The sequence below is a fragment of the Calliphora vicina genome, chromosome 5 (assembly GCF_958450345.1).
Source record: "Calliphora vicina chromosome 5, idCalVici1.1, whole genome shotgun sequence".
Classification (NCBI taxonomy): Eukaryota; Metazoa; Arthropoda; class Insecta; order Diptera; family Calliphoridae; genus Calliphora; species Calliphora vicina.
The window spans coordinates 106,613,435-106,626,361 of record NC_088784.1 but is presented as its reverse complement, the minus strand read 5'-3'; the positions used below and the strand labels follow the sequence as shown (position 1 = coordinate 106,626,361).

The following is a 12,927-nucleotide window of genomic DNA, read 5'->3' as shown; positions in this document are numbered from 1 at the left end:
AACTGGTTTGTTGATCAAGTTTTCTATAGAAAACTGGTTTGTTGATCAAGTTTTCTATAGAAAACTGGTTTGTTGATCAAGTTTTCTATAGAAAACTGGTTTGTTGATCAAGTTTTCTATAGAAAACTGGTTTGTTGATCAAGTTTTCTATAGAAAACAGGTTTGTTGATCAGTTTTCTATAGAAAACAGGTTTGTTGATCAGTTTTCTATAGAAAACTTGTTTCTTGATCATGTTTCTTTAGAAAACTTGTTTGTTGATCAAGTTTCTATAGTAAACTGTAACTCAGTTGTATCAAATATCCTTTTACAGATAAATTTTACCAATAAGATGGTACAAAAAAATGCATTCGCAAACCACATTGAGCAACATAGAGCAAAAGCCAAACAAACAACCAACAATAACTATAACTATAAAAGGCACAAAAGCAAATGATCGCAGTTGAATTTATCATCGTTGGGTTTTGAACATTTATGTTGTTTGTTGTCAAGATAAGATACCAAAAATACTCCAACAGAAAAAAAATCAAATAAAAATACAGCACAAATTCTTTTTCAACTTTTATAACTACACACACTCTCATATTTAGAAATATTGTTGTTTTTGCACATTCATTTAGGGTTCATTACTAAGATAAAGGGTTTTGATTATTGAATTTTTTATCTTATCGGGTTTAAAATAACAAAGTAAATAAATAAAACAAAACTACAAAAAAACATTTAAAGTATCTATAAACTGCAAGAGAGCAGCTAAATGATTATAACTTTATACGATATATTTTTGTTTGTTTATTTTTCACTTGTTTCTATTTTTAAATTTTTATTCATATTTACATTAATTTTTTTACAATTTTAATTTTATTACAAGTTTTTTCATTAATTTTATTTTATGCTTTCAAGGGGTTATATGTAAGTATGTGCATTTATTTATATGTTTTTATAATCTACACGGGAAGTTGTGTATATTTTATTCTAAAGATATAAAACTTAGTGAATAACATCGCATAATGTTCCTCCTCAATTCTTAGAAAGTTTCTTACTCATCCAAACTTTATTTTGGCGTAACTTTTTTATTTTGTGTATTTCGCTTTTTTTCCTGTTCATATGTTTTATTGAAATACGAAATTAATTTCAATCAACGGGTATTTTGGAGAATAATAAATCCATGCAACTAAACTTGTATGATACACATGATGATAGTAGTGTTGTCAATAAGATCTAGTCAAGAAAACGCTATATTTATGTAGGTATATACATAATGATATTTACGTTTCACTTTTAAGAAGAATTGAGGTATATTTGGGTATGTTGAATCTTATATGAGTAATTTCATTTTTAAAATTCGAATTTAATTTAATAATGAAATCACAAAAGCCACAGATGCAAAATTTTTCTTTTTTGTTTTTAAAATATAAAGGAATAAGGTCAACAAACCACGAATCTTACTTTGAAAATAAAAACGTTTTTAAAAGAAACACCTGTACAACCAAATTTTTGTTTAAGAGGCACATCTGTGGGAGTTAAAATTAGCAGAAACTAGATATATTTAAACAAATAAAACTAACCTCCTCACTATAACTTAAGGTCAAAAGTAAAAATTTTTGGTAGATATGACTTGTAGAAAATTTAACACATATTTAAAGATTTTTTTATCAAAAACTTTTGCAGGTTTTCTTCGCAGAGAACTTATCACAAAAATGTTATATAATTGTTTAAATATTAAGGATATTCATTTCAAAAAAATGGAAAATTACATTCTGATTTTTTCACACTTTCTTACAATAAACACAAGAAAAACAAGTACGAAAATATGGTCGGTCAAGCCCGACCATATAATACCCTACACTAAGTAAGAGAGCAAAAACATTTTTCTTTTAAAATTTCAATAATTTATATTTTTGAGTGATTTTCGGAAGTGGGCCTTATATGGGGGCTATGACCAATTATGGACCGATCACCATGAAATTAGGTCGTGTAATTTATGTCTATATTAAAGTTAACTATGTTGAATTTTGTGAGTATACCAACATTTTTAAGCGATTTATGCACGTTAAAGTGATTTTCGGAAGCGGGAATATATGGGAGCTATGACTAATTATGGACCGATCGTAACAAAATTTGGTGACATGAATTTTGTATATTTAAAACTTATTTGGAGCGCAATTTGTGGAGATATATTTATAAATTAAACATTTATGACCGATAAAGTCCAATTTCGGAAGGACATTTGTATGGGGGCTAGGTGAAATAATGGACCGATTTCAGCCAGTTTCAATAGGATTCGTCCTTGGGCCGAAAAAATTATATGTACCAAATTTGATCGAAATATCTTCAAAATTGCGACTTGTACTCTGCGCACAAGGTTTACATGGACAGCCAGCCAACCAGACGGACGGACGGACATCATTTAATCGACTTAGAAAGTGATTCTAAGTCGATGGGTATACTTTAAGGTGGGTGTTAGACTAATATTTTTGAGCGTTACAAACATCTGCACAAACTATGGTGGTGTAGGGTATAAAAATGGAAAAAAATCGGAGTGTAATTTTCCATTTTTTTGAAATTAATACCCTCATTGTAAGTTTTTATAGACAATTCTGAAACTTGTAGAATGTTTTCTATTAGAAATATTGTTGATTAAGTTTCTATATATAACTAGTTTGGTCAAGTGTATGCAGAAAACTAGCTTCATCAAGTTTCTATTAGAAAATTTATAGATCAAGTTTATGTAGAAATTTGATTAGATTTCTATTTGAAAACTAGTTGATAAGGCTTCTATAGAAAACTTGATCAAGTTTCTATAGGAAACATGTTGTTCAAGTTTCTATAGAAAACTTTTTAATCAAGTTTCTAAAGAAAGCTTCTATAGAAAACACGTTGATCAAGTTTCTATAGGAAACTTGTATGCTCAAGTTTCTATAGAGAACTAGCTGATCAAGTTTCAGTTGAAAACTTGATGATCAAGTTTCAGTAGAAAACTTGTTGATCAAGTTTCTATAGAAAACTTGTTGATCAAGTTTCTATAGAAAAACAAAACGGAATGAAAAGAAATATTTTAATTCAATTTGTATTAGATTTGAATTAACAAGAATTTAATCATTCAAAGAATAAGTGAATTCTGTTATGAATTAATTCCATTGTGAAAATAATGAATTATATTCAAATAAAAGATTTTGGGAATGGATTTATGGAATGAATGACTGACATTTTTTAATTCCGAATTAAGATTTTAGTGAATTTAACTTAAATTGAATTAATTAATTCGATGCTCTGATTGCAATACTTCTTTTTCAATAAATCCTAATGTAATGATAGAATAATGACTTTAATGTTCAAAATTTGCACTTGATTATATTTTAGCCACTCTTCTTTGCAAACTAACCCTACAAACCTTGCACTTATGCAAGATTTCCAAAATATGCAAAGTTTGCAAGGGTAGTTTGCAATAAAGTGTGATTTCCCCTTTTATTGTGCAAAAATAACATTATTTTTGCATTGAATGAAAAACGCCGCTAAAGCTATAAAAATCCGCTACAAGAGCAGCACCCTAAACACGTTTATTTGTGAAGAGAAAGAGAAACTGAATAAAACAAAAAAAAAGCAAAATACCTACTTTGGAAAAAAAAACAAAGGGGTAGACGACAGCACACTTGTGTACGAGTATCAACCTAAAGGTATAATATTGACTTAAAAACGCCAATCTACTGCAAAAAAAAAACAGCGTTTGCTGTGTTTTTACGTTTTTTTTAGACTCCAAAATAACACAAACACTTTCAAATACACTACACAATACTGAAACAATAATAAATAGAGCTCTGGATTGTTGGTGTGTAAAAGTTTAGGTTTTTTTTAATTTCTTATTGATAAAATAGAATAGATACAAATTCAATTATAATTTACTTTTTTAACGTTTTTTTATTTTTTTTTTATTTTTTGTTGTTTAAATTAATTTTCATTGCCATTAGTTATTTACAAAACACAGATACACAAACACACTCACAGATACATACACTTGTACAGATAGACAGCAGACACATAAAAAAAAGAAAATTTACCCATTTGATTTGATAACAATGACTGACTGACAAACACACTGACACACGATCAAGTACTTTTATTGAACTTGGCTCACTTTAGTGTTTAATATTTAGAAAGAACGTACTATGTACATCTAACGAACAAATTCAATTCGAATTGAATTCAATGTGCGATGCGAGTACAAATTATGGGGTCCCCTCTAATTTTCTGTTTCTGTTTTTGTTTTGCTTTAGTTTTTGTTGTTTATTGTTGTTATAGTTGTTGTTGTTGTAACTTCAAACACACCACATACATAGTAGTATTCAAACATATTATGCCTGAACTCTCAAGCATTCATTGCATTGTGGAGGTGGTTGGTTGGTGGTGGGGGTTTTCTCTGGTTACAAGTATAAAATGCACTTTGATTTTCACAAATTGATCACTTTTTTTAACGCTTTTTTGCTCCTTTTGCAATGCTTACGTTGCTTAAACACATTCCAATGCGTTTTTTAACTTTTTAGCAGAATGTTGTTACGTTTTATTCAAGCTTTTCTTTTTGGATTTTGACTGCTTTAATTTTTCTTATTTTTTAACACTAGTCTGTATAACAAATTTAATAACAATTTTTGTTTATTTTTTTATTATTATTAAACACAAACTTTATTTAATTTCACACTTTGTTAAACAACAATTTTTCTTTTTCTTTTCAGTTTTGAATTTCATTTACACTCATGCGCTACGTTCTTCGTACTCGCGCGACGTATTTACTCCAACTGATTGAGTTTCTTCTTACTGTTTTGTTGTTTCCACAACGATCCGATCGTTAGAGCGTATCTCCTAAACGTACAATTTAACTCTACAATACAGTAAAAATAAATTCAGTTTGAAAGACGACTCACTTGTGTCTGATAAAGACACCAGACACACGGCATAATAAGTATCTTTTGAACATGTTGGATGGATATGGTGTGTGAGATACTCGAAATGCACATGAATAACGGTGAGAGTGGTTGTGGTGTTAGCACCAATTGCATGGAGAGTGGGAGCGATATCTAGTGGGAGAATGAGAAAAACAAATTTTCTTAAATGCTGATATGTAACTTGTTTTCGTGGTGTACCAGATTGTTGCATTTTCTATGTGTTGTATTGCAGATACAAATTTCCAATAAGCCGAAATTATCTGAGATAAAATGATGGCAACTTCTTTAGGGGGTGCACAGGGTAATTGGACTCTTAATGTTATTAGAAACAAGTTGTAGATCAACTGATATGGATTTTTAGAGATTTTTTTTATTTACCTATTAAATACATATTATAAATGCCAATAAATAGTATAAACAAACTAATGTTCCTAAATTTTAAACTTCAGTTAAACTAATGTTCCTACAAGTTTAACTAAAGTTTAAACTTGTATGAATATTATCAAACAACATTAGGTCGAATAATAATCCAGTATTCGTTTTAAATCCAAAATATCTATTCTATTTGGCAGACTAGGCCCCATTTTCTCAAACTACATACATATGTTTATCGTTTTTCGTAACGATATACTTCCAATTAATATAGTTTTGTATATCGTGACGATAAAAAATAACCAGAGATTGAGAAAATGGGGACAAATGTTTAATAAGGATGCTAAATAAATGTATGACGGTTTCTTTTCAGGCATAAATGTTGCCTTTGTTCCTTCATTGTGTCAAAAATTTACCACCCTCTTTTTTCAAATTTAGCTTGAAGTTCGTTTGTGTTAATGAAATGCTTGTAGTTTTTTGCATCAAACTTAGACAATGTTGGGCAGCGAAATATACACATTTCGGATGGTGAATTCATTTACAATTATGAATCAATGTTTAATTAACTTTGCCACTTAGAATATCCCATCAGTAAGAAATTAATCATTAAAGCTGAGTTTCCGCATACACCGTAATCGCCGCCGATAACGAAAACTAAAACTGATAAACGTTGGTGTACGTCACCGTATCATTTCTTCGTTGGAAATTAAATAGAATTTCATTTTTTTTTTTGACAAAATCTATTATATTTTCCTCTTCCAATAAAGAAAATTTATTTTTTTATTCATTTTGATTTTCTTTAAATTTTAAATAAAAAAATTATTAAAATAATTTCGTTCCGGCCCCAAATGACAGGTTTTTCGTTACAGATCGGTGCCGTTTCGTTCTTTTTTCGGTGCAAATGTATTGAATTTCGGTGCCGATTACGGTGTATGCGGAAACGTTGATTAAGCATAAGTTCTCAATTCTATAATATTGTAATTTGTTTATAATAAATGTATGATGCCTCATTTGCGGTTTTTAGATTTGAATGCTAAAACCAAACTGAATCTAATAAGAAGACATCACGAGAACCGCTGACTTTTATTTTTGAATTCGTTTTTATTGTGAAACTGTCAAAATTTCTTATTTGTTTACAATTGTTAGCTCTGTGATTGAATTATAATTTTAGTTTTTAAGTTTGTGAATTTTATATTTGGGGGATTCAAACGGTCTGCTATTAGGTCGTATTGTCATATTGTCCTAAAATATTATTTATATATTATTTAGAACTTTTTTGTTTGAAACACAACAAATATGTGCTTAAACTAAAATAATATTTTAGGTCAATATGACAATACGACCTAATATCAGACCGTTTGAATTCCCCAATTAATTATTTCTAAAATGAAGTACTTGTTTACGATTTTTATTTATTATCAGGTAATTTTGACACTTTTTGCCGAGGTTTTCCCAAAAACAAAAAGCATGTTGTTTTTGCCTTATTGTATTTGTTGCCGTGGTGCTGTCACCTTCTTAGGTTCGCCTTGGCTAAAACACTGTTACTCACTGTTGTCAAAAGATTAGGGGTCCAAATATTGCGTGTAAAGTGTGTGGTGAACATTTAAGATAGTGGGAAAGCGGTAAACGTAGTCCTTTTACATTACATATTATGAAGAAAAGTAAACACTAGCCAAGAAAACATGACATTTGGAAAACAAAATGTTATAAACTCCACCTTTGGTTTCCAGAGATAATATCATTTTGCCTCCATTACACGTCAAAATGTGACTAATGAAGCAGTAAGTGAAGAAGCAGCGCCCAGTGGGGGAACTGAAAAAAGTGGAATTAAATCTGATTTCAATAAAATTTCCCATGGCTATAGAGGAGGATTAATAAGTTTATGTTTTCCCAAAGTGGAGCACCTAGGATATATTAAAAATTAAAAATGATGCCAAATTTTTGTTTTTGATTCGATTTGTATATATATAATCTACTAGAAGAGATCTACACAAAACATTGCTACAGCGATATAGTATATTTTATAGCTTACTTGTTATTCGCATTATGCCCGTAATTTCAACAAATAGATATCTCGGGTGTAAAATACCCTGCAGATAAATATACCTAAAAGGTAACATCATATTAATTTCAAATCAATATCTACGGGTAAAAATTACAAAATATTTGTACTCCACTGGTAACTAAGCGCTGGTAGATATCTATTTGTTGAAATTACGGTCATTAGTCTGCTTTTTTGCTAATAACGGATCAAAATTTTTCGCGATTTCCTTGAAATGTATTCTCTTGAACAGTGATGCCAGGAGATTTTTTCAGAAATCCCTACGCTTATGAAAAAAAATCCCTTTTTTCCCCTACACTGACTTTTGATTTTCCCTACATTTTTCCCTACACTACTTTTTTCTTTTTTGAACAGCTAAGTTGTGTTCAATCAAAAAAAGGCTTAATCGGATTTTGAAATTGACACCATCATTGTTTTTTCCAGGGCTTGCTTGCCAAAAAGAGAATCCATTGTTCGGGTTTTTGTTTTTGAAAGATTTTTTGGTGCATTTGGGTATTAGCACACAATCCTTGTATCTGCATTTAAAGTCGTCATCTTTGACCGGCTCCAGCCATCCCATTAGCTTCTCGTTTCTCAACTAACTTGAGCAGTATTTCTTTACTTTGTTTCCATCATTATCAGAAGACGAATGGCAAATTTTTTCTAAAATTTGTTGTTTTAATTTATAATGACATTTATTTCTTCAAAACTTACTTATTAAAATCGATGAGACCTGCGAAGATGGAGTACGTATGTATGTAAAAAAATGCACAAAACCAAACATGTGGTTACTTCAAAAGAAAATTTATTTGTAGAATCTACTCTTGTAGCTAGTTCTTTAAGGAAATGTCTAATACCATAAAAAGGAGAATCCAAGGCGTATTAACAAGGTGAGTGCGTGAGTGACTTAATACGCCTTGAGATAATCACTATATACATATGTATGTAGTTTGAAAGCGGTGATGATATTATACCAGATTTACGAATTTCTAATGCTTAAACAAATTTTATGTTTTTTTAATTTTATATTTGGAAAATATGTACATAATATGTAGTTTTAAATTGCCATTGCAAAAAATCCCTACAATTCGACAAAAGTAAAAAATCTTTCCCTTTTTCCCTACATGTGAAATTTTGGGGAAAAATCCCTACAAAAAGGGAAAATTCCCTACACTTGGCATCACTGCTCTTGAATTAAAAACAAATTTATTAATACTAGGAAAAAAATAATTGTTTAAAAACCTCTACTGAGTCAAATGTTATCTGAATATACTTACAAAATTTGAAAAGAAAGCATTCGTTTCTATTATTTTTTCCAACACTGTATGTATGAAATTTCATGGATAGGATCAGCCGATTGGAAATGGCAGATTGATTTCCAAAATATTTTGATTCTTCTTCACAGTGCATTCCCAAAAAAAACAGAGAAAACAATTTTCTAATACACTAAAACCTTGATAATCCGGAGGACGTTAATACGGATTATTCGGCAATCCGGACATAATTTTTCCCTACATTGTGTACTCTATAATCCGGATTGATTGCATTTTTATAACTTTATGATCCGGATTTCATACAAACTTTGGAAAAAAAGTTTGAACAATTCTCGACAACAATATTGAATGACTATTTTACCAAGCAAAATAAATACCTTTAATATTTTTATTGATGTTTTCTTGACTTGTAGAATTGAAATATGTTAATACTTTTTTATAAAATGTACAAAAGAACATTTATAGTTTCTTTTTAAATATGAGCATTTATTGAAATGATTCATAAATATAATATATCATCAGATAAAAGCATTTTTAATAGAAGAACAATGTTTAAATTTTTTATTCGGTAGTCCGGATAATTTGATAATCCGGATTAGGGTCTGCAATCAATTATCCAGATTATCAAGGTTTTACTGTATTTCTAATGAAAATTTAATAACTTCAATCAACTTTAAAATTGATATTTACAAAGTTTTTATTCTTCCAAACAGTGAAATTTGTTACTGATTTTTATTTAAATATTTGATAATAAATTTTGATTTGATATTTGACACATATATTTTTAATAAATATAGTAATGATATAAATATTAATTTACTTAGCTTTTTTTTGCTGTTTCACAATATTTACTATTTATTTTAAATGTCTTTTTAAAATGCGCTCAACTGTAATAAAATGCATGATCTGGCAGCTCTCTTTTATACAACTTATAATTGCGCCCAAAGATATGCTTTAGTTTTATTGCAGTTGGCAAATTTATTTAATGTGGTCGTTATCAATTCAATTCCCCACAATGAAAATTATTACGTTCAAAATGAGTTGTAGCAAAAATGTGAATTCTTTAAATAATTACAAATAACAGACAATTCTTTATTTAGAAAAAAGAAGAAATCAAATATAAATTAAATAATAATAATATGTACTAATGTTTGAAGATTTTTTATAAATTCATTTTGTTTTAATTTTTCACACTTCGTTTAATTACGTTTTTTTTTTAATATTCCACAAATGCGATTTTTTAGAGTGATATCAAAATATCAAATTGTTTACAACTTAAATTAAGGTTTGAATTTATTGATAATTTGTTTTAAAAATAATTTAGAAATTGGTTAGTGATTCAAATATATTTTACTAACAGGTATAACAGAACAAGTCGATGGATTAAAATTGTTTAAGCTAATAAATTTATGAAAACTGTCAGTAAATCTGTGTTTTTTTATACCCTACACCACCATAGTGGGGAGGGTATTATGCGTTTGTGCAGATGTGTATAACGCCCAAAAATATTGGTCTAATACCCACCTTAAAGTATACCGAGTCGACTTAGAATCACTTTCTGAGTCGATTAAACGATGTCCGTCCGTCTGGCTGGCTGGTTGGTTGGCTGTCCATGTAAACCTTGTGCGCAGAGTATAGGTCGCAATTTTGAAGATATTTCGATAAAATTTGGTACATATAATTTTTTCGGCTCAAGGACGAAGCCTATTGAAACTGGCTGAAATCTGTCCATTATTTCACCTAGCCCCATACAAATGTCCTCTCGAAATTTGACTTTATCGGTCATAAATCTTTAATTTATATATGTATCCGAAAATCACTTTAACGTGCTTAAATCACTTAAAAATGTTGGTATATACACAAAATTCAACATAAATAACTTTCATATACATAAATCACATGACCTAATTTTATGGTGATCGGTCCATAATTGGTCATAGCTCCCATATAAGGCCCACTTCCGAAAATCACTCACGAATATAAATTATTGATATTTTAAAAGAAATATATTTTTACTCATTTACTTGGTGTAGGGTATTATTATATGGTCGGGATGGACCGACCATATTTTCTTACTTGTTTTTGATAAGCCTTGGTTAACTTATATTTGTCTTTGGTTTAACTAACTGAAAATTAAACAAGGTTTAAGTAAGACATTTTCTAAACACAATAAAAACCAAGCTTATAAATCAATAAATAAATATTTTTAAAAAAAAATATATATGTTTTTGTGCTGTGAGAAATTTTTGGAAATTGTGCTAAAGCTTTTTAACAATAGAAAGTTATCTGCTAAAGAAAACCACCTCCCTTTGGGCAAAAAACGTTTAGAAAATTGTTAAGATAAATAAACAGCAACATAATTTCACACACATTCAACAATATTTTCTAACAATTTTCAAGAAAAATAACCAATAAAAGCCACAAAGGAAAAATATTTTTCTAACAAATGATAATTTCATGCTAAGAGCATGTAACTCAATGTACACCACTAACCATGATGCATAATGTGGGAGGAGGTTTGCATTTGCATACTTAAATAAATAAAGTTTGTTCATTTTTTTTTAGGTCTGGTTAAGCTGGTTGGTTGGCTTTCGGTTTTCAAAGCAGGCGAATAAACATTTGTGGTCATAATGTATTTAATGCATTTAATTTATTTGCGGTTTATATTGTTGGCTGGAGAGCTTAACATGGTGGTTAAAGACAAAATGCCCATACTGCAACATATTGTTCGAAATTTTTATGTTTTTTTTTATTTGGCATAGCTTTAAATATTAAATAAAACAAATAAAAACTAATATAAATTTAATAGTGAATTGTTTGTAGCAACTATCATGCGAGTGACACATTTCCATAAATCACTAAATTATGTTTTGATCTTTTATCTAAGCGCGATACAAGGAGTACAATTTATTGGAAAATTAAACACTTTCGCTTTTTTTTTTGTTACCCATAACATAAAAAATTATTTTAATGCGTTTAAGTGTTTGACATTCGCAACATTGTTTTTCATACATAACTTCAACTTTTTGTTTTGGTTTGTGTGACATGACAATTGTCATTTAAATTGTTAATATGACAGAGTATTTTGTATGTGTTTTTCTCTGTATTAATTGTAACAACAAATTTATTGCATTTCTAAGTTCGTAAATACTAAAAATTATTTTAAAGCTTTTTGAAGGTTAATACATAAATAAATATGTACATATCTACTACAAAAGTATTTAAGCACCCACCAGTAAAAATGCTAAATAAATGCAACTGAAATGACATCGCACATTAAATGCTACTAAATTACACCATTTCCAAATGAAATACTAACAAATTAATTATTTAAAGTTTTAATAAAATGTATGTAAAACAACTCTTCCGTCAAAAACTATTTTAAACGCAACAAGTAAGAGAGCTAAAAATCTGCTGTGTCAAATCTTATACAGCCTTCATTAAATTATACTTTAAAATAAAATTTTTAACAAAATTAAAAAAAAAAATTAAATTGCTCCTGAGAAGGGTATATTAAGTTTGTCATTCCGTTTGTAATTTCCACAATATAATTTTCCGACCCTATAAAGTATATACATTCTGGATCCTTATATATAGCTGTCTGTCTGTTGAAATCAACTTTCCGAAGCCCCCAAATAACTTACATACACGATTCATACATCAATATCTCCGGAATTCTTCCGGCTCAATTGCTATTTAAAATCGAGAAAATCGGTCCACAAATGGCTGAGATATAATAAAAAAATCTGGACAACCTAGATTTTTGACCTATATCTGGATTACTAAGTCATTAATATAGACAAAGCCCCCAAAGGACAAAGGACCCAAGTAAGTTGGACCTACAATGGGTCAAAATCGGAAAAAATATTTTTTAACCCGATTTTTTTTTTCACCAAATGTTTTTTTTTGCTAAATATTAAAAAAAAATTTAAAAAACAAAAACAAATTTTTTAAAATTGAAAAAAAAATTTTTTTAAATTTTTAAAATTTAGTATTTGTTTTTTAATATTTAGCGAAAAAATTAATATAAAAAAAACAATTCGAAAAAACAACTGGAAAAAAATAAATTTTGTTTACCTAAAAATATTTAAAATTTTTATTTTGAAGTATAATTTGGTGAAGGGTATATAAGATTCGGCACAGCCGAATATAGCTCTCTTACTTGTTTATACTAAAAATTGATAAATCACATTGGGATTTATTGAGATCATAATAGGGAATAAAAATTATGACAATACCTCCTAAGTTTTTGCGTACCTGCGATTTTCGAGAAAAACTAATTTTTTGTCTATATTTTGGCGAATG

The 12,927-nt window shown here is 28.8% G+C and overlaps 1 protein-coding gene across 2 annotated transcripts in view; it reads right to left on the bottom strand.

The window, feature by feature from the left end:
- GEFmeso (Guanine nucleotide exchange factor in mesoderm) overlaps positions 1-4,857 on the bottom strand; it is a 55,225-nt gene extending 50,368 nt beyond the window's left edge. For both annotated transcript variants that reach the window (XM_065510678.1, XM_065510679.1), the window contains exon 1: positions 4,054-4,857. Coding sequence is in view for 1 of the 2 variants with exons in the window: in XM_065510679.1 (XP_065366751.1) it covers positions 4,054-4,057 (4 nt within the window). In the remaining variant the exon portion in view is untranslated. The remainder of the gene's footprint in view (positions 1-4,053) is intronic.
- Between the last annotated feature and the right edge of the window lie 8,070 nt (positions 4,858-12,927).